The 23706-nt window shown below is 41.2% G+C and overlaps 1 protein-coding gene across 1 annotated transcript in view; it reads right to left on the bottom strand.

The window, feature by feature from the left end:
* ACAP2 (ArfGAP with coiled-coil, ankyrin repeat and PH domains 2) overlaps positions 1-22237 on the bottom strand; it is a 169816-nt gene extending 147579 nt beyond the window's left edge. Inside the window, 1 exon segment of the mRNA XM_030937036.1 lies at positions 22086-22237. Coding sequence (XP_030792896.1) covers positions 22086-22138 — 53 coding nt within the window. The 5' untranslated portion in view covers positions 22139-22237.
* Positions 22238-23706: the final 1469 nt, after the last annotated feature.

Here is a 23706-nt window from a genome sequence, read left to right as displayed (position 1 = left end):
CATTACCTAGTTTCAATTATCAGAACTTTGTCATTCCTGCTTCATACGGTCCTGTCCCTTTTTAACTGATATATTTTAAAGCAAATCCTAGATGCTGTATTATTTTATTGATACTTAACAGGTAACATTTTTTAACAGAGCCTCTTTATCATTATCACACACAATAATAACAAAAAATCCTTTAATGTCTCACGTTCATTTCATAATTGACTTTCCCGTATTGTCTCTGAATGTATTTTTACACTTAGTTTTCCCTCAAGGTTGTATCTTTTTGTTCCATATTGTGAAATGCTAAAATATTTTTGCCTGGAAAGTCCATTCTGTATTCTTTTATTGAGAGATGGAGTCTTGCTCTGTTGCCCAGACTGGAATGCAGTGTGAGTTGATCACAGTTCACTGCAGCCTCAAAAGTGATTCTCTTGCCTCAGCCTCCCCAGTAGCTATAGAACTGCAGGCATGCACTACCACACCTGGCTAATTTTTTTTTTTTTTTTGTAGAGACAAAGTCTTGCCATGTTGCCCAGGCTAAAAGTCAATGTCATATGTACTATGCAAATCTGAACATGTCACGTTTCTTTAAAAGTTTCTATGTTTTCTATGATGATCCCCCAAAATTCTTAACATGACATAAAATATCTTGCATGATTTGGCCCTTATTCAAATCCAAGGCCTCAGATATGATTGAGGACTTCTACTAGGCTCCACCATAATCCAAATGTTTCATAATTTTTAAATCACTCCAATGAGATATGATGGATTAAAAGATCAGGAACGTGCCACTGGCTAAATGTAATGAAAAAGCAACCCACTGCATGAACCTTGATAGAATATACTGATTCAAAGGAATAAAACTAGTCAAATTAGTTACAACAGGTATAACAGGCACAACTGGGAACATTTCAACATGAAATTACTTTCAGTGTTAGAAATGTGGTTATGTAGGAGAATGTCCTTATTTTTAGGAGATGCAGGTCAAACTTTCAAATGATGCAGAAAAAAAAGTACATGTGGGATGTATTTTATATACCTATGTATACATGTGTGTAAGATAGACAGACAGAGACACACATAAAGCAAATGTGCCAAAGTATTAACAACTGGTAACTCCAGATGAAGGTTAGATAGGTGTTGACTGCACAATCCTTTCTTGGATTTGTTCACTGTACAAATATTTCAGCCGGGCGCAGCGGCTCACACCTGTAATCCCAGCACTTTGGGAAGCCGAGGCAGGCGGATCACCTAAGGTCAGGAGTTTGAGACCAGCCTGACCAACATGGTGAAACCCCATCTCTACTAAAAATACAAAAATTAGCCAGGCATGGTGGCAGGCACCTGTAATCCCAGCTACTTGGGAGGCTGAGGCACGAAAATCGCTTGAACCTGGGAGACGGAGGTTGCAGTGAGCCGCAATCACACCACTGCACTCCAGCCCAAACAACAAAGTGAGACACCGTCTAAAAAAAAAAAAAAGTAAATATTTTAAGTTTTGCAGGTCATACAGTCCCTGTTGCAACTACTCAACTCTGCCGTTGTAGAAAAAAAAAAAAGCAACCACAGACAATATGTAAATAAATACGCATGGCTATATTCCAATAAAACCATATTTACAAAAAAAAATTTAAGTCATGAAATTTTTTTAACTTTTAAAATGTAAAACCTTAGCTCACATGTAGAAATGATGATATAATTTGCAGGGACTATTGAAAAGAAAAAAACAATGGAGTCTCTCGTTTAAAAGTTACTAAGAATTTCAAAATAGTAACAACAGAGCATTAAACCAAGCACAGGGCCTTTCTCAGGGAGGGTCCCTGTATGACTACAAAGCATGCATATCCACAAATCACGCAGGCCATAGTTTACCAACTCATGGCTTAGATTCTACTGAAGATGGTTCAAGATTCAGAGCAGAAATGACAGAGTTCAAATCTTCCTCCTACCACTTATTAGTTGTGTTCTCTGTCCCCTAGTATAAATAGTACGTATCTCACAGAGTTGTGAATGATTTAATATATATAAAATACTTAGAATGGTCGTGTGTGTGTGTGTGTGTGTGTGTGTGTGTGTATCTTTTTTTTTTTTTTTTTGAGACAGAGGCTCGTTCCGTCACCCAGGTTACAGTGCAGTGGCGCGATCTCAGCTCACTGCAATCTCCACCTCCCTGGTTCAAGCAATTGCCCTGCCTCAGCCTCCCAAGTACCTGGGATTACAGTTGCCTGCCCACCATGCCCAGGTAATTTTTTTTGTATTTTCAGTAGAGATGGGGTTTCACCATGTTGGCCAGACTGGTCTTGAACTCCTGACCTCAGACAATCCGCCTGCCTTGGCCTCCCAAAGTGCTGGGATTACAGGCGTTAGCCACCGCGCCTGGCCAGTCCTCGTATTTATTTTTTATACATGCTAGCTATTATTATATTTTAGTAACAGTATTGACCAGGAAGCACCATGCCTCATACCTGTAATCCCAGCACTTTGGGAGGCCACAGTGGGTGAACAGCTTGAGCTCAGGAGTTCAAGACCAGCCTGTGCAACAAGGTAAAACCTTACCTCTACCAAAAAACAAAAACAAAATACAAAAACAGTATTTTACATAGCCAACATACTACATACATTATTTTTCACTTTTCCTATGTTCTGATAAACAACCCAGGAAACAAAATCCTTGTTCATATAACATTGCATGCTTATCATCCTGTAATTCCTTAGAAGATATACCTAGATGTAAAAATGCTAAATCAAATTATATGTATTTTTTAAATTCTGAAACACCTTACTACTTTGTCCTTCAAAAAAGCTCTATCAGGCCGAGCACGATGGCTCACACCTGTACTCCCAGCACTTTGGGAGGCCAAGGCAGGTGGATCACTTGAGGTCAGGAATTCAAGATTAGCCTGGCCAACATGGGAACATAAAAATTAGCGAGGCCTGGTGGCACATGCCTGTAGTCCCAACTACTCAGGAGGCTAAGGCAGTAGATTGCTTGAACCCAGAAGGCAGGGGACACAGAGCCGAGGTCAAGCCTCTGCACTCCAGCCTGGGCGAGAGAACAAAACTCTGTCTCTAAATAAATAAATAAATAAATAAATAAATAAATAGAAGTTACTAAATATTAGGTTGGTTTGTTACACAGCAATAGATAACCAGAATATGATTTAAAAGTAAACATTGATTTTTAGGATTATAGATCTCCAAATGGATCTGTGCTTTCAAAGATTACCTTAGAAAAACATGTTTATTCCAATGATTTGGGGACTGCCCAAAAGCGTCTTTTAAAATCACTCAAGGAGGCGTGGTGGCTCATGCCTGTAATCCCAGCACTCTGGGGAGGCCAAGGCAGGCAGATCACTTGAGCTCAGGTTTCGAGACCAGCCTGGGCAACATGGTGAAACCCCATCACTACCAAAAAAAAAAAGAATACAAAAAGTTAGCCAGGCATGGTGGCAGGCGCCTGCAGTCCCAGCTACTAGGGAGGCTGAGGTGGGAGAATTGCTTGAGCCCAGGAGGTGGAGGTTGTAGTGAGTGAAGATTGTGCCACTACACTCCAGCCTGGGTGACAGAGTAAGCCTCTGTCTCAAATAAATAAACAAACAAACAAACAAACAAGTAATAACTCAAGGAACCTTAGTTGCATTTTTTTCAAATATCTCATTCTGATTCAGGTGGTCCAGGGACAATAGAAAAAGACTGTCTTATATTCTTCAAGTTGTCTTATATTTTTAGTTTTGACTACTTTTAGTTAACTAAAAAAATTTTAAGACCAGGTGTGGTGGTTCACACCTATAATCCCACTTGGGGAGGCCAAGATGGGAGGATAGCTTCAGCCCAGGAGTTCAAGACCAGCCTGGGCAACATAGTGAGATTTTGTCTTTACAAAAAAATTTAAACATTAGCTAGGCACGATGACACACACCTGCAGTCTCAGCTATTCAAGAGGCTGTGGTGAGAGGATCGTTTGAGCCAAGAGGTCGAGGCTGCAGTAAGCTATGATTGTGCCACTGCACTCCAGCCCGAGTGATAAGAGTGAGACCCTGTGTACAAAAAAAGTTTTTAAGAGTTGATCAAGGTAGCAGGATATCAAACACATTTTTTAAATTTGCTATACAACTACAAGTATTATCTGAATAGTTAAGTTTGTCAAAATGTTTATGAAATTAAATATAGTATTTCCTTAGAGTCCTCATATAAAAATACCCTGGTAGCTTAGACTAGTCAGAGTTTCTCAAGAATTATGACAACTACACATCAAAACTTAAAGATTTTGGACTGACTTAATTACTACATTGTAAAAGGAAATTTAAATAAGCCCTAGCAGCTGTCATAAGTTACTTACAGTTTTGCAATTCATCAATTGTACAACAGAAAAATTCCTAAAATAAAAATTATAGTATGTTATGTGAAAATGGAGAATGTATAACTATTTTAAGAAAGTACTTATTGGCAGTAAAAGCCTGTTGCCTATCTACTGTTTGCAAGAAATCGTGCTCAAGAACAAAGGAATAAAAAGATACTGGTGGTCTCTGTCCCAAATAGTTTACCATCTAAAAGGGAATATAGGATGGAATCACATCAGTTTTTAAAGTAAATTACACAAGGTTGCATAGCAATGCCAGCCCTACTTAACAACTCTACCTCAGTGTCTACTAGGTATCTCAAACTTAACATGTAAAAAATATAACTCTTGATTTTTTTCCCAAAAAAACCTATTCTTCCCTTGCCTTCCTCTTTATCAATAAACAGAACCTCCATCCACCCAGCTGCTAAAGCCAAAAATGCTATCTTTTTATTCTTCTAATTCCCTATAAAAAATTCAACAGCAACTCTTCTTGATTCTACCAAAAAATGTACTCAGCTATCTCCCAAGTTGTCTCTCACATGGCCCAGCCTGATAACTAGTTTCCTACAATGGCTTCCTATGTAGTCTCTCTCCATTCACTCTTCCCCCATACAGTCCATTATCCAACAGCAGTCAAAATATTTTTAAAACATAAACCTTATCTCCCACCATTGCTAAAAGCTTTCTAATTGCTTCCTATTGCACTAACCACAACATTCAAACTCATTACTATAGGTGAATTATAATGCCTAACATGACCTCATCCTTGCCTACCTCTGATCTTAATTCTTAACTATCCCTTCCTTTTGCACACCCTGCTCCAACTACATCGGCCTTCCTTCTGTTCCTTGAAGATCAAGCTCCTTTCTCCCTGAGCCTTTAATCTACAAGCTTCTCCCCACAACCACCACCACCTGCTAGCCACCCTTTCCTACCCATGACTCCAGAGATCAAACTTTGCATTCCCAACAGGAAGACAGGCAACCATCATGGGTTTCCAGGTGGAGATGACACAATGCATCATCACCAATGAGTATTCGTGCCAAAAAAGTTTAAACTGTCTCTGCCCCAAGGAAACAATCAGAAAAATTCAGAAAGGGAGTCATTCTAAAAGATAATTAGTCTAAACTCTTTTAAAAAGCAAGTAACATAAATTGTTAGTTATCAAATTATCAATAATCTAGAGCAGTATTATGTCACAATAACTTCATAGAATACATGATGCAGTCTTTTTTTTTTTTTTTTTTTTTTTTTTTTTGAGACGGAGTCTCGCTCTGTCGCCCAGGCTGGAGTGCAGTGGCCGGATCTCAGCTCACTGCAAGCTCCGCCTCCCGGGTTTATGCCATTCTCCTGCCTCAGCCTCCGGAGTAGCTGGGACTACAGGCGCCCGCCACCTCGCCCGGCTAGTTTTTTTATCTTTTAGTAGAGACGGGGTTTCACCGTGTTAGCCAGGATGGGATGCAGTCTTTAACCATAAAACTTTCCTAGCTAGTTCTATTCTTTTCCCCTTTCTCACTACAGCCATTGAGTAGTCCAAAAAAGAAAAACCTTCCTAACAATATTAAAATTTTATAATATACTCTTAAATTAAAAATAGCAAAGCCACCAAAATTTGCACTATGATTATAAGGTCATACGTAAACTAATGAACACAGATTAGATCTTTGGCAAAATTACAAATAAGTGTTGAGTTGAGACTTTTGAGGATATTGGGATGGGGTGAATATGTTTTGCATGTGGAAGAGAGGTGAATTTTGGGGATCCAGGGGGTGGACTGTGGTAGACAAAATAACCCCCCTCCCTCGCCCCCGGCAAGGATGTCAACATCCGAATCCTCAGAACCTGCAAATACATTAGGTTACACGGCAAAAGGAAATTAAGGTTGCTATCATCTGACCTTGAGATTGGGAGATTATTCTGGAACATCAGTCCAACATTATCACAAGGGTCCTTATCAGTAAAAGAAGAGGACAGAAGAGGGAGTATCACAACCACTGCGGGCTTTGGAGATGGAAAGGGGCCATGAGCCAAGGAATATGGGCAGCCCTTTGAAATTGGAGAAGGCAAGGTATAAAAAACTAAAATAAAGGATTCTTCCCCTGACCTTCCAGAAAAGAATGCAGCCCTGCCAACTGGCCTTTTATTTTAGCCCAGTGAGATCTGTATCACAACTGTGATCTCCAGAACTGTAAGATCATTTTGTGTTGTTTTAGGTCACTAAGTTTGGGGTAATTTGCTATAACAGCAATAAAAAGCTACAGTCATCCACCATTTAACAAAGGCAATACCTTCTCGGAGGTGCACTGTTAGGGGATTTCTTCACTGTGCAAGCATCACAGACTGTAAGCCACCTGGACGGTATAGCCTATTACACACCTAGGGTACAAGGTATAGCCTATATGGTTCCTAGAATACAAACCTGTAAAGTATGTTACTTTACTGAATACTGTAGGCAATTGTAACACAATGGTATTTGTGTTATCTAAACATATCTCGGCCAGACGCAGTGTCTCACTCCTGTAATCCTAGCACTTTGAGAGGCTGAGGCAGGTGGATAGCCTGAGCTCAGCCTGGGCAACATGGCAAAACCTCATCCCTACCAAAAATATAAAAAGTTAGCCAGACATAGTGGTGTGCACCTGTGTTCCCTGATACTCAGGAGAGTGAGGTGGAAGGATCACTTGAGCCTGGGAGGTGGAGGTTGCAGTGAGACAAGATAACACCACTGCACTCCAACTTGGGTGACAGAGTGAGACCCCATCTCAAAAAAAAGAAAAAACAATGCATTCAATTTTATGTGCGTCTGTATGTATATATACACACACACAGAGATGCATATATATACATATATATACACACATGTCTAAAAGATTAGTCTAAACTCCAGAAAAGTAATATAAAATTATTAAATTACCAATAATCCAGAAAAGCAGGGTATCAACATGTCCAAAACAGGACTAAGTAGTATTATGTCATAACAACTTAACAGAATATATGACGCAATCTGTTGTTGACTGGAATATGACTGTATATATACATACATGTATACGTATATGTATACAGTCATAATTATATATACGTATACAGTCATACATAGGTATACATACGTGTGTATATATATACACATATATACACATACATACGTGCGTGTGTATATATACATACGTGTGTGTGTATGTATACACACAGTCATAATTATATTCCAATCAACAACAGACCACAAATACAACAGCAGTCCCACAGAATTATATATTTTTACTGTACCTTTTCTATGTTTAGGTATGTTTAGATACACAAATACCACTGTGCTAAAATTGTCTACACTATTCAGTACAATAACATGCCATACAGGTTTGTATCCTAGGACCCAGAGGCTATACCATATACCCTAGATGTGTAGTACGCTATACCATCTAAGTTGTGTAAATATACCCTATGATGTTTACACAACAAAATCATGATGCACTTCTCAGAAGGTATTCTGGTCATTAAGTAACATATAACTGCAATTAAACACACACACACACAAGAATACATTATACACTCACACAATGGGTAATATCTAAAAGTGATATTACCAAATGCTAGCAAGAATGTGGAGGAACAGGAACCCTCAAACATTGTTGGCAGATTTATAAACAGTATAATCACTTTGGAATAATGCTTTGCAATTTCTTATAAACACGTTTATCCCTTGACACAGCAATTCAACTCCTAGGTATTTATTTTAAGAGAAATGAAAACCTACCATAAGAAAAGCTGTATAAGAATGTTCGTAACAACTTTATTCACAATGGTCAAACAGTGGAAGCAATTTATCCATCATCAGGAGAATGAATACATTATGGTACATTCACAAAGAAATACTACATAGCAGTAAGAAAGAACTAGTGACACTGGCCAGGTGCAGTGGCTCGCGCTTGTAATCCCAGCACTTGGGGAGGCTGAGGTGGGTGAATCACTTGAGGTCAGGAGCTCGACACCAGCCTGGCCAACATGATAAAACCCCATCTCCACTAAAAATACAAACATTAGTTGGGTGTGGTGGGGTGTGCCTGTAATCCCAGTTATCCAGAAGGCTGAGGCAAGAGAATAGCTTGAACCCAGGGGGCAGTGAGCCGAGATCGCACCACTGCACTCCAGCTTGGGTGAAAGAGTAACACTCCTTCTCAAAAAAAAAAAAATGAACTAGTGACACACAGAAAAGCATGGATGAATCTCATAGTCAAAATGCTAAGCGAAAAGTACCAAACTGCTGAGAATAATAATTGACATATAAACTGTAAGAATGTATTCATAATGTTTAACAACAGGCAAAATGAATCTAAAGTTTAAAAAAAGCAGAAGCAGAACAGTGGTTGTCTTTGGGTGGTGGGGGAAGCATTCCGGGAAGACGGAAAACAGGCTGTATTGTGACAGAGGTGCCGGTGATGGGTAGCGTACAATTGTGCATTTCAATGTATGCAAGTTTTTATCATGAAAAAAACTCTGAATACAAACTAATACTTTTTAATTTATTTTCTTTGGGTGCTTGTACTTTAGGTTTCATATCTAAGAAACCATTGCCTAATTCAAGGTCAGAAAGATTTAATCTTATGTTTTCTCCTGAGAGCTTTGTAGTATTAGGTCTTCCATTTAGAACTATGATCCATTTTGGGTTAACTTTTGCCTATGGCATAAGAGAGAGTAAGTATAATAGAAACATAGATGAAACAAGAATGACACAATATTGGTATTTGCTTAAACTGGATAATGAGGAGTCACTAATATTATTCTGTTTAATTTGTATATATTTGAAATTTTCTATAATCAAAAAATTAAGTGCAAAATACCAGGACAGCAACAAATTCAGGTTAGAAAGGAAGATGAACAAGTATGAAAGTATAGGTCCAAAACGGTCCATGGATGACCGCCAAATGTTCTCTAATGATTTGTTTCTGCCAAGATGATCTACCGGGATTTCTTATCTACAGATTATAGGGGAGGGAATGAGGGAATTTACTTGATAAAGAAGGGACACAATCTTCTAACATGATAAAGGACACAAAACAAATCCTACATAAGCTATGAAGCTTATTTGATGGATGTTTGATGCTATTAATTATTGTCACTTTTTTCTGATGTGATAATGGTGTGTAGTTATATAATTTTTTTAAAGCGTATATATTTTCAGAGACATACACATACACACTGATGGAATTCTATACTCTTTGAGATTTGCTTCAAAAATCATATGGGGAGGCCAGGAGCAGTGGCTCACACCTGTAATCCCAGCACTTTGGGAGACTGAGGTAGGCGGATCACTTGAGGTCAGAAGTTCGAGACCATCCTGGCCAACACGGTGAAACCTCGTCTGTACTAAAAATACAAAAATTAGCTAGGCATGGTGGTGCGTGCCTGTAATCCCAGCTACTCGGGAGGCTGAGGCAGGAGAATCACTTGAACCCGGGAGGCAGAGGTTGCAGTGAGCCGAGATTGCACCACTGCACTCCAGACTGGGTGACAGAGTGTGACCATGTCTCAATTTAAAAAAATAAAATAAATAAATACATGTATATGTGTGTGTGTATATATATATATGGGGAAACAAGGGGGTGGGGTTTAAAGATCATCATGCATTGATAACTGTTAAGTCAGGGTGAAAGGAATATGGAGGCTCAACATGTATTTTCTATTCTACTTATGCATTTGATTATAAATGTTCTATTCTTCAAACCTTTTTCAGTAACAGTTATATTGAGATTTAATTCACAACATAAATTTACCATTTAAAATTACACTTTAGTGGGTTTTAGTATATTTAGTAGTTCTACCACCACTACCACTATCTAACTCCAGAAAATCTTCATCACTCCCAAAAGAAACCCCATATCCATTAGCAATCACTAATTGCATTTCTCTCACCCTCCAACCCCTAGAAATCACTAATCTATTTTGACCCTACAAATTTGCCTATTTTGGACATTTCATATAAAATTATATAATATGTGGCTTTTGGGTTTGGCTTATTTCATTTAGTAAAATGTTTCCAAGGTTCATCCATATCATGGCATGTAACAGTACTTCATTCCATTTGACAGCTGAATACCTTCATTTCTTTTGTATACTCCATATTTTATTTATCCATGTACGGACACAGATTGTTTCACTTTTTGGCTGTGAATAATGCTCCTATGAACATTCCTGTACAAAGTTTTGTGGGTATATATCTTCATTTCTCTTGGGTATACACCTAGAAGTGGAATGGCTGGCTAGAACTCATATGGTAACCCTATGTTCAACTTTTCTTTCTCCCCCCCGAGACGGAGTCTCACTCTGTCACCCAGGCTGGAGTGCAGTGGCGCGATCTCGGCTCACTGCAAGCTCTGCCTCCTGGGTTCACGCCATTCTCCTGGCTCAGCCTACTCCCAACTAGCTGGGACTACAGGTGCGAGTCACCATGCCTATTTTTTTTTTTTTTTTTTTTTTTTTTTTTGTATTTTTAGTAGAGATGGGGTTTCACTACGTTTGCCAGGATGGTCTCAATCTCCTAACCTCATGATCCACCCGCCTCGGCCTCCCAAAGTGCTGAGATTACAGGCGTGAGCCACCGCATCTGGCCTCTATGTTTAACTTCTTATCTTAGGAGCCACCAAACTGTTCCAAAGTGGCTCACCATTTTACATTCCCACTGGCAATGTGTAAGGTTTCTAACAGCTCCACATTCTTCCCAACACTGGTTATTATCTGTCTTTTCCAGTATAGCCATCCTAATGGGTATGAAGTGGTATCTCATCATGGTTTCATTTGTATTTATATGCATTGCTGGTTAATGATATTGAGCATACTTTCATGTGCTTATTGACCATCTGGGCATGTTCTTTGAAGAAATACTTACTCAAATCCTTTGCCCATTCTTTAATTGGATTATTTGCCCTTCGAGTTGCAGAACTTTATATTCTCTAATACAAATCCCTTAACAAGTATCATTTGCAAATATTTTCTCCCATTTTGTGCATGACTTTTAATGTTCTTACTGTGTCCTTTGAAGCATGAAAGTTTTTAATTTTAATGAAATCCAATTTATCAATCTTTTCTTGGGTTGCTTGTACTTCACATTTCACATCTAAGAAACCATTGCCTAATTCAAGGTCACAAAGATTTAATTCTATGTTTTCTCCTAAGAGCTTTATAGTTTTAGGTCTTCCATGTAGGCCTGTGATCCATTTTGAGTTAATTTTTGCCTATGGCATAAGATAGGGCTCCAGTTTCATACTTTTACATGTGGATATTCAGTTGTCTTTGCACCATTTGTTGAAAAGACTGTTCTTTCACACATTGAATTGTCTGGGTACCTCTGTTAAAACTGGCTCACCATAAATGTAAGGATTTGTTTCTAGACTCTCAATTCTATTTCACTGATCTATATGTCTATCCTTATGCCAGTACCACACCGTCTTCATTACAATCACTTTGTAGGAACTTTTGAAATTGGAAACTGAATCCTCCAACTTTGTTCTTTTTCAAGACTGTTTTGGCTGTTCTGGGTTACTTATATTTCCACATGAATTTTAGGATCAGCTTGACAATTTCTTCAAAGAAACCAGTTGGAATTTTAATAGATTGTGTTTAGTTTGAATATCAATTTGGGGAGTATTGCCATCTTAACAATATTCAGCCTTCTGATCCATGAACATGGGATGTATTTCCATTTACTCAGGTCTTTAAGGTCTTTCACTGGTGTTTTCAGTGTACTGTCTTCTAAGTACTTTCCTCTTTTTGATGCCACTGTAGACAGATTGGTTTTCTTTGCTAGTATACAGAAATACAAACAGTTTTTGTACATTGACCTTATACACTACATCCTAGATGAACTTACTAGTTATAACTGATCCTTGTAGATTCCTCAGCATTTTCTATATACCTTTATCCCTTGGTATCCAAAGGACATTGGTTCCAGGACTCCCCCTGCCCACCCCCTGCACTACCCACTAACACCAAAATCCACAGATGCTCAAGTCTGTATATAAAATGGCATTGTATTTGCAAATAACCTTCATATATGGTCTTACATACTTTAAATCACCTCTAGATTATTTCTAATACCTAACGCAATGTAAATGTTATATGTAAATAATTGTTATACCTTTTTTTATTTGTACTTTAATCGTTATAGTTATTTCTTACTGTTTTTTTCCCAAAATATTTTCAATCCATGATTGACTGACTCACAAAAGTGGAACCCATAGATACAAAGGCTGATTGTACAAGACATATTATCTAAAAATATAGTTTTACTATTTCTTTTCCTATATGGATGCCTTTAATTTGTCTTTCCAGCCTAACTGCTCTGACTCTATCCTCTCCTACAGTGTTGAACAGAAGTGGTGACAGGCTTCTTGCTCCTTATGTTAGGTGAAAGCTTTTTAGTCTTTCACCACTAAATATGATGTTAGCTGAGGGTGTTTTAAAGATGGCCGTTATCAAATTAGGATCAAGTTAGGAAATTTTCTATTCTTCGTTTTTTGAATAGTTTTATCACGAGAGTGTTGGATTTTGTCAAATGCATTTTCTGCATCTATTGAGATGACTGTGTTGTTTTAATCCTTTACTCTATTATTATAGTATATTGCATTAATTGACTTTTGTATATTAAATCAACTTTGCATTCCTGGGATAAATATGACTTGGTCATGGTATACAATCCTTTTTATATGGTGCTATATTCAGTTTGCTAGTACTTTTGTCAAAGATTTTTATATCTGCATTCATAAGGAATACCGGTCAATAGGGTTTGTTTCTTTTGTTTTTGGTGGATTTGTTTCATTTTTGTTTTGAGATGAGGTCTCACTCTGTCACACAGGCTGAGTGCAGTGGCACGATCACAGCTCACCACAGCCTCAACTACCCAGGCTCAAGTGGTCCTCCCGCCTCAGCCTCCTGAGGAGCCGGGACTATAGGCATGCACCATCACACACAATTAATTTTTAATTTTTTTTATAGAAACAAGGTCTCACTATGTTGCCCAGACTGGTCTCGAACTCCTGGATGCAAGCAATCCTCCCACCATGGCCTCCCAAAGTACTGGGATTACAGGCATGAGCCACCACGCTTGGCCTGGTTTTGCTTTTTTCTTTTTTGAGACAGGATCTTGCTCTGTCACCCAGGCTGGAGTGCGGTGGCGCAAATACAGCTCACTGTAGCCTTGACATTCTGGGCTCAAGCAAACCTCCCATCTCAGCCTCTCAAGTAGCTGGGACCACAGGCACATGCTATCACACTCAGTTAATTTTATTATTATTATTATTATTATTATTATTATTATTATTATTTTGGTAGAGACAAGGTCTCCCTACTATGTTGCCCAGACTGAACCCCTGGGCTCAGGCAATCCTCCTGCCTCGGCCTCCCGAAGTGCTAGGAATATAGGCATAAGCCACTGTGCCCAGCTGGTCTGCAGGGTTTTTGGTGATATATCACCTGGCTTTGGTAGCAGGGTAACAATGAACTGATGATGAGGAATGTGGATGCCTTGGAAAGTGATGTCTCCTCTTCTATTTCTTAAAGGAGTGTGAAGGAATGTCATTGATTCATCTTTAATACTTGGTAGAATTCACCAGTGAAGTCATCTTGGCTTCAACTTTTCTTTTTGGGAAACTTTCTGAATATCAATTCAATCTCTATTTTTTATAGTTCTGTTCAGATCTTCTATTTCTTGAGTCGGTTGCAGTAGTTTGTGTCTTTCTTGAAATATATTCATTTCTTCTAAGTTACTGTCATACAATTATCTGTAGTATTTCCTCATAATCCTTCTTATTTCTTCAAATGAGTAGAGATGTGCCCTCTTTCACTCCTGAATGTGGTAATCTGAATCACTGCTCTTTTTTTCTTGGTCACTCTAAGGATTTGTCAGTTTTGTTAGGCTTTTCAAAGAACCAACTTTTGGTTTCAATCATTTTTCTCGATTTTTCTCTTCTCTGTTTTCTCTTATTTCTGCTCTACCTTTTTTAGTTTCTTCCCTTTTGCTGCTTTGAGATTTGCTTTCTCTTCTTTTTCTAGTTTGTTGGGGTAAAGATTAGGTTACTATTTTGAGATCTCTCTTTTTTTTTTTTGGACAGAGTCTCACTCTGTTGCCCAGGCTGAAGCGCAGTGGCGCACTCTTTGCTCACTGCAACCTCTGCCTCCCGGGTTCAAGTGATTCTCCTGCCTCAACCTCCCGAGTAGCTGGGATTACAGGTGTGCACCACCATGCCGATAATTTTTGTATTTTTAGTAGAGATGGGGTCTCACCATGTTGGTCAGGCTGGTCTCGATCTCCTGACCTCGTGATCCACCTGCCTCGGCCTCCTAAAGTGCTGGGATTACAGGCATGAGCCATCGCGCCCAGCCTCTTTTTTTCTTTTTATTTTTTTAATACTGGCATTTGCAGGTATAAATTTCTCTGTAAGCAGTGCTTGAGCTGTACCCCATAAGTTTGGCACGTTCTATTTTTGTTTTCATTCATCTGAAAGCATTTCTTCATTTTGCTTGTGACTTCTTTGATCCACTGTTTACTTAGAAGTGTATTGCTAATTTCTACATATTTGTGAATTTTTCAGATTTCCTTGCTATTGATTTCAAATTTTATCCCCTTGTGGTCAGAAAATATTTTGTATGATTTCAATACTTTAAAATTTATTGAGGCTTGTTTAATGGCCTAACATCACAGTCTATGCTGAAGGAAACTTCATGTAAACTCAAGAAGAATGCGAGTTCTGCTGCTGCTGTATGAAGTGTCCTATAGATAACTATTAAGTCTTCTTGGTGTATAGTGCTGTTCACATTTTCTATTTCCTTATTAATCATCTGCCTAGTTGTTCCACTCATTATTGGAAGTATTTATATCTCAAACTATGATTGCTGAATTGTCTATTTCTGCCTGCAATGCTGTCAGTTTTTGTTTCGTGTATTTTGGAGCTCAACTAAGTGAATATATATTTATAGTCTTATGTCTTTGTTATGGATTGACCCTTTTATTTATATACACACAGAGACACACACACACACACACACACACTCTTTTTTTTTTTTTTTGAGACACAGTCTCACTGTCACCCTGGCTGGAGTACAGTGGCACAATCTCAGTTCACTGCAACCTCCACCTCTCCCAGGCTCAAGTGATCCTCCCACCTCAGCCTCCTGAGTAGCTGGGACCACAGACATGTGCCACCACACACACCTAATGTTTTTTTGTATTTTGGGCAGAGACAGGGTTTCATCATGTTGCCCAGGCTGGTCTCGAACTTCTGAGCTCAAGCTATCTGCCCACCTCAGCCTCCCAAAGTGCTGGGATTACAGAAGTGAGCCACCACGCCCAGCCCTCTTACTATACTTGTCTGTAGTAATTTTTGTCTTCAAGTCTATTTTCTCTGCTATTAGCACAGCCACTCCACCTCTCTTCTGGGTACTGTTTGCATGGTTTGTCTTTTACTTTCAACCTATTTATGTCTTTAAATCTAAAGTATGTCTCTTCCTAAATACCATAGTTGAATCATCCCTGAAATTTTACGTAAGTTTTAAATAAATAAGGCCAAAATACATAGAAAGACATACCTTCTTCTGAAATTGAAGAAAAAAGTACTGCAAAGACTAAATTTGTAAAACATGTAACAAGGGGAAATCTGTTCTCCCACACATCACAAAAGGGGTGTGCGATTCATTTTAAATCAATGAAGAATGAATTTTTTCAAAGGTGTTAGAACAAGTGGCTTTCACTAGGAAGAAAACAGATTACCTTCTACAATCAAAACTAAGATCCAGTTGTATTACATGAAACTTAAAATCACTATAAAATGACAGAAAACTATAATGGGGTAGGGAAGACTTTTCTAGGCAATAAACAAAAGCCAGCTTTTAAATTTCTATATGATAAAAGATACCATAAACAACGCAAATTTAACTGACACAATTTCTTAAATAATTTTTTTTAAAGAGACAGGGTCCTGCTCTGTTTTCCAGGGTGGAGTACAGTGGCATGATCATAGCTCACTGTAACCTCAAACTCTAGGGCATCACAATCGTACTGCCTCAACCTCCTGGGTAGCTGGGACTACAGGCGTGGGCCACCACATTCACCACATTTGGCTACTTTTTGTTGTTGTTTTAATTTTTGTAAAGACAGGGTCTCACTCTGTTGCCTAGGTTGATTTCAAACTCCTGGCCTTGAGTTTTCATCCCTCCTCAGCCTCCCAAACTGTTGGGATTATAGGCATCAGCTACCGCACCCAGCCTAACAAATGAAATTGAAGCCTTTGGCTTAACATATAGAGTAAACGAGTGAATTCCCTTCCTGGTCCACCATGTGGAAGTCCACCATTAAGAAAGTCAATTACTAGCAAAAGAAGTAACTATTTTTAAAAAGTCAACACATCTATCAAAATGTCCAGTTGCGGATTTTTTAAAACATTTTTTAGGCTGGTCAAGGTGGTTCACGCCTGTAATCCCAGCACTATGGGAGGCCAAGGCCGGCGGATCACAAGGTCAGGAGCTCAAGACCAGCCTGGCCAACATGGTGAAACCCCATCTCTAGTAAAAAAAATTAGCCACGTGTGGTGGCGGGCACCTGTAATCCCAGCTACTTGGGAGGCTGAGGCAGGAGAATCGCCTGAACCCAGGAGGTAGAGGTTGCAGTGAGCACAGATCACACCACTGCACTCCAGCCTGGGCAACAGAGCGAGACTCCGTCTCAAAAACAACAAAACAAAACACACGCACACACATTTTTAAAATGAGGATAAGTCCTACTTTACAAGCTGTTTGTTTTTTTTTTGTTTTGTTTTGTTTTGTTTTTTTAATTAACATTAGAGACAGGGTGTCTATGTTGCCCAGGCTGGTCTCGAACTCCTGGGCTCAAGTAAGCCTTCCACCTTGGCCTCCCAAAGTGCTAGGATTACAAACGTAAGCCATTGCACCCCACCGACAAGACTTTTTTTTTTTTTTTTTTTTTTTTGAGACGGAGACTCACTCTGTCCCCCAGACTGGAGTACAGAGACGCCATCTCGGCTCAATGCAACCTCCGCCTCCCAGGTTCAAGCGATTCTCCTGCCTCAGCCTCCCGTGTAGCTGGGATTACAGGTGCCCGCCACTACACCTCGCTAATTTTTTTGTATTTTTAGTAGAGATGGTTTTTCACCACGTTGGCCAGGCTGGTTTCGAACTCCTGACCTCAAGTGATCCACCCACCTCGGCCTCCCAAAGTGCTGGGATTACAGGTGTGAGCCACCACACCCAGTCAGGATTTCTGTATTTTGGTTCATAATAACATTACTTTATAATTCCATTCTACTGCTTCTGAGATTAAAAAAAACACACACACACACATTTCCCCTTAGCCCTTGCCCACTGTATTAACTGCCAGTTGCTAAAAGTTTACTCTAAAGATGGAAGGCAAAGGAAGGAGACAGGATTGGCACCAATCCAGACTTCATAGCAACACATAACTGAGGTGTATTTAGTAGTCACATTTTATTCCAATGTCTTTCACCCATTAAAACCTTTCACCTGGCTGGGCATGGTGACTCATATCTGTAATCCAGCTACTCAGGAGGCTGAGGCAGGGGAACCTGAGTCCAGGAGTTGGAGACCAGCATGGATAACAAAGTAAGACTCAATCTGTCAAACAAAATTCACCCACAAACACCTTTTTTAAAAAAAAAGTTATTCTAAGTTACTGAACAAGAATCATATCTGAAATAGAATCTAGAAATGAAAAACCTTCAGGATGGTGTATGATAGACATTGTTAAATGATAAAAATAAATTATCAGATAAAAACTAAATCATACTAAGGCTAAGGCCAATTTTTTTTTCTTTTCTTTTTTTCTTTTTTTTTTTTGAGAGAGAGAGAGACAGTCTAGCTCTGTCACCCAGGCTGGAGTGCAGAGGTGTGAACATAGCTCACCGCAGCCTTGACCTCCTGCCTCATCAAATTCTTCTGCCTCAGCTTCCCATGTAGCTGGAATCACAGGTGCACACCACCATGTCCAACTAATTGTTTTATTTTTGTAGAGACGGGGTCTCACTTTGTTGCCCAGGTTGGTCTCAAACTCCTGGCCTCAAGCGATCCTCTTGTCTCAGCCTCCCAAACTGCTGCGATTACCGGCATGAACCACTGCACCAGCCATATATTTTTATACTTGAACATTGCTCAGGACAAAAATCTCTCATAATTCAGAAAGATTTTTATTTATTCAATTTATTTATTTTACGTTTTATTTCAAACAGATACTCACTTCCTAAATAAAACAGAATACGTTTTGGGTTTTTGTTTGTTTTGAGACAGTCTCGCTCTGTTGCCCAGGCTGGGGTGCAGTGGCGCGACCTCAGCTCACTGCAGCCTCTGCCTCCCAGGTTCAAGCAGTTCTCATGCCTCATTTTCCCAAGTAGCTGGGATTACAGGTGCACACTACCACACCCGGCTAATTTTTGTATTTCCAGTAGAGATGGGGTTTTACCATGTTGGCCAGGCTGGTGTCAAACTCCTGACCTTAAGTGATCGGCCGGCCTCGGCCTCCCAAAGTGCTGGAATTACAGATGTGAGTCACAGTGTTCAGTCCAAGAGTATGTTTAAATAAAAGAAAAGCAGTATTTTTACAGAGGTTTTGTAAAGTTTTAAAGACCTACTACATGCAGCTACATACAATGTAGGGCCCAAACGAATTCAAACTTCAACATATTTTGGCCAAAATGCAAAATTTCCACTCAAAAAAAAAGTATACTTAGGCACTTTACATTCCTGTAGATTTTTAGATGAACAAGGTTTTTAGATTTTAGATGAACAAGGTTTTTAGATTTTAGATGAACAAGATTTTGACCTTTAAGCTGATTTTAAACTGGTATTTAAAAAACCAAAAAGGGAACCCAAAATTATACAACGAAATATACCCTCCAATCCAAAACAAAAAAAATGTTCACTGGGATGTAAAAGTAACCATTGACTATTCAAATTACAAAAGACAATGTTGCAACTGCAACATCCTTCTCCCTGTTTCAACCAGTCCCCTTGTATTCTCCTCATTGATTTAACAGGAAAATGAATGTTTAAAGCTCCAACAGTGGTGAAATTTTCATCAGCAAGATGCGCCTTTTGCATTAATTCTACAGCACCAAGGCAGTTATGTGCACACACTAGACTTAAAAGCCATAAGATTCATTTATGAATAAAAATAGGTATTAGTTTAAAGACAGCACAATAGATCAAGAGACAAGGCCGGGCGCGGTGGCTCAAGCCTGTAATCCCAGCACTTTGGGAGGCCGAGACGGGCGGATCACGAGGTCAGGAGATCGAGACCATCCTGGCTAACATGGTGAAACCCCGTCTCTACTAAAAAATACAAAAAAACTAGCCGGGCCTGTAGTCCCAGCTACTCGGGAGGCTGAGGCAGGAGAATGGCGTAAACCCAGGAGGCGGAGCTTGCAGTGAGCTGAGATCTGGCCACAGCACTCCAGCCTGGGCGACAGAGCGAGACTCTGTCTCAAAAAAAAAAAAAAAAAAAAAAAAAAAAAGAGACAAGTGCAGCTGCCTTACTATCAAAAAACAAGCCCAGGCCTCACAAGTTTTTTTATTTTGATACAAGTTTCACTATCACTCAACATACACAATACTCTCAAAAGTAAAGCTCTTCTTATACATACAACATGTGAATGAAGACTTCTGAAATATTCTTTTCAAATGCTACACAAATCCTCATAGTAATAGGATTATGGAAAAACCATAAAAAATTAAGACTATGAATAATGAAACTTCTACTTCTTGGCAGTCTTCCCTCTATTGCAAATCTAATTTGTCCCCAAAATGTATATAAGATGTTGAATTTATTGAAATTTTGATATCTCTTCCCAATTTGCAGCTAACAATAATTGGAATATGGGAAACAACTCTTGAAAACCTCTAATATTTTAATTAACATAGAATTTATGTTACAATCGAGCTTAATAAAAGTTCACTATAATATTCCCTACAACTTTAATCAGTATCTTGCCCTCCCATTTTATATTCAATGATTCCTTTATTTCAAAAACAAAGACATCACATGGTTTGTGACCAACCCCAGTAGCTAGAAGTATTTCCAAATCACTTCTCTCAACTTAAAAAAAAAAAATTAATGGGAAACAAAGGGAGCTCAAAGCTACATCTTCTAAGAGAAAAATGCTGTGACTATTTCACTTAAAAATAAATAGCTGAGTCATAGTAACAAAATTTCACAAAAAGCTTTCTAAGGTGCCCTTTAAAAATTACTCCACTTGCCACACTGTCCTGGAAATCAACCTGCACGCCTGTCACAGGCAATCTATTTGTGTCTCTTGAGTCCTTCAATTATGCAGAACATCGAAGTTTCAAAAACGAATGGCAACAACAGCTATCAAAGGAAGTGGGTTTTGTTAAATAAGCAATAGCCCTAAGCTGCAATAAAATTAACACCCCAAAATCATCAAAGGGCAAAGGCAAAAAGCGTTCTTAAATTTTCTCTAAGTAGCAGTTCCTTAGTTTTACAATTCTTTTCCTTGCTTTTCACTGAAAGGAGAGTAAGAAATCCAACTAACAGTGTTAAGGATGAGAACAGTTAGTTCCCAGGCAGAAGATGCAATTTACAATCCAGGTTTGGCCCAGACATCAGAGGGCACACACACGCCAATGTTCAGAGGAAGCTTTCAAGAAATGTCACTATCTAACGGAAGCGTTAAGGCCTTATATTTGTAAGGACTATGGCCAGCCCTGTAAAATGCAACCTAGAAAAACTCCATTGTCCAAAACAACTCAAGAGTTTCCTACCATACTCAAAACAGAAAGAACCTGTGTCCTGGACGGCCTCAGGACGACGGCCACTCACATGGAAAGAAGGGCAGCCCATGTGAGTCGTAGTGCCCCCCTGTCAGCTTTGTGACAGATCCACTGGGAGCATCCGACTGTGATCCGGGCCCTCCAAGGCAGAGGCTGCGGGAAGAGGAACACACAGGCAATCTTCACGGCCCTCCTACTTCCGTTCTCAAAACAGAAATGCACTTTTCTCCTAGTCCTCTGCCCTCAGCCCAGTACCCCTCGACAGCTGTGCCCCCTTCAACGAGCCTAAGTGGAAAGAAAAGCAGGTAGTCACCAACTAGGGTCCATGGACCGCGGTTGGTCACAGCGCTCCCCCCCGCGATTCCCCCACGCACCCACCGCCGGCGCCCTCCCGAGAGTCGCTCTGGGCGGGGGCACCGCGAAGCAGAAGCCGGCGTCCCAGTTCGCCCCCTACTCCCTCCTCCCCGGGGAAGCGGGGCAGAAAAGCGCAAAGAGGAACTAAGTGAACTGCAAGAGGATGCCCTGAAAGCTCCCTCAAGGAGGGGGTGGGGAGGGGGTGGAAACCAAGAAGGGGCGGAAGGAAGGGGGAAGGAAGAGCAGCCAGAGGAGGAAGGGGACGAGAGCGAGCGCCCGTGAAGGGGACGAGACTTCGGGAGCGCGGCTGCACCCCACTTCCCCCAGCGGGAGCGGGTGCGCCGGCCTTCGGGGCGCTCCGGCCCGGCAGAGGGCGAGGAAAGAAATGAGGAGGCGACGTCCCCGTCCCCGCCACTTCCTCGCCCCTCGGGAAGGCTCGGCGGGGACTGCAGTGCCCTCGCAGGCTGGAAGCGGCGGCAACGGCCGCTCGCCCCGTCGGAAGGCGCGGACGGCGGGGCCTCCTCCCGGTGCGCGGGCCCGGCTTTCACGCCCCCAGCGCCGGGAGGGCAGCGCCGCGGTGACGCCGGGCGGCCGTGCCGGTTACCTGAAGCGGGGCGAGTCCTTCAGACACTCCTCGAAATCCACCGTCATCTTCATCCTGCCTCCGCCTCGCCTCGCCTCGCAGGCGGCGCCGGCAGAGCCGAGGGGGCCGCGGGAGCGGCCGCGCTGGGGACGCAGACGGCTACGGCGGGCGCACGGCCGCGACTAGCGTTGCGCGGAGCTGCGGAGGGCGCCTAGCCCGCTGGTCATAGCAGACGCGAAGACGGCGACGGCTCGTCAGGCCCCAGTCCGGCCCCTCTTCCTCCCGCCCCAAGTAGAGCGCTGGCCGCAGGGAAACGGCCGGGGAGTGACAGCAGCGGCCAGCCAGCCACGAACCTGGCGGCCAAGGGGCGGGGCATCCGACAGCACCGCCTGCGGGCGCCCGGGCAACGGGTCTGATCGACGGCAGCGCGAGCCAATGAGCAACGCGACCGTGGGCACCGCCTTGCCACAACCGCCCCCGAGGGCCAACCGGGATGCGCAGGCGTCGCTAGGCGGGACGTACCGGTTGCTGGGAGGCCGGCAGCTGAGGCTCCTTGGGAAGGAAGTCACGTGGCTGCGGCCGCGCTTCCCTCCGAGCCCCCGCCTCTTCTCCTGCTCCCCGAGCCCCGCCTTGCTGAGCTGCCAGCCCAGAGGAGCCGCCTCCTGCAGGTCTGAGGAAGGAAATTTGGTTTTCAAAGCAGATTGGCAGAAATCTGAAGAGGTTAGAGGCAGAAATTATAAAAGGAAGAGATAGGCTAAGCCACCTCTTCCTTTCAGTTTAGAGAGACTGAGGCCAGGAGAGGAGCGAGGATAACTTTAGTGATAAAATCCATCTTGCACGTATTGGTTCCATCCCTTCATAATTTAAAAATTGCTCCCATGTGCATCTTCTCATACAGCCACAGACCACTTCCTGAAGGAGCTGCCGTTTGGGTTGGACATAGATAGAAAGATTTAGGCGGGTATGGGAGGTAGGGTGCTTCGTGTGGAGGAGCTCCTCTCAAAACTGCAGGAAGCACTGCGGCTTAATGACACTGCTCCCGGTGGTTTCACCTGTTCTGCAATAGTGGGGTTCTGAAGACCAGGCTCAGCGTACTCACCTTGTAACACCTGCCCCTCTAATCCACTTTTTCTAGAAGCACTTTAAGATACTTATCATCTGATCCTCACCTCAGGTGTTTACCATACTCCTTGATTTTAAGATGCCATTGGTTGTAAAAAGTACAAGGATGTCTTATATGTAATGAATAATTTTTAAGGCAACCTAAAAAGCATGGGCGTATCTATAAAAATGCATACGTAGGGTGTTCTAACAGCATAGTGGCTCTGAGTGAGAATATGGAGGCAAACCTCCTGGATTTAGGTCCCAGCTTTCTCACTTTAAAATGAACATAACACCACAGATGTGATAAAGTTGTACGGTTAACACAGGGCCACATATCAATCATTCAGTAAATGTTGGCTATTGTAATTGTACCATTTGCCTCTTCAGTACTATAATCAAATGGCTTAAGTCTAAGCTCTCTCACTTTCACTGTCTAATGTTTTTGTTTGTCTCAGAAATAATTTCATTCCGTTCCCCAGGCTGGTCTCAAACTCGTGGCCTCAAGTGATCCTCCTGTCTCAGCCTCCCAAAATGCTGG

The sequence above is a fragment of the Rhinopithecus roxellana genome, chromosome 1 (assembly GCF_007565055.1).
Source record: "Rhinopithecus roxellana isolate Shanxi Qingling chromosome 1, ASM756505v1, whole genome shotgun sequence".
Classification (NCBI taxonomy): Eukaryota; Metazoa; Chordata; class Mammalia; order Primates; family Cercopithecidae; genus Rhinopithecus; species Rhinopithecus roxellana.
This window is presented reverse-complemented; position numbering and strand designations above follow the sequence as displayed.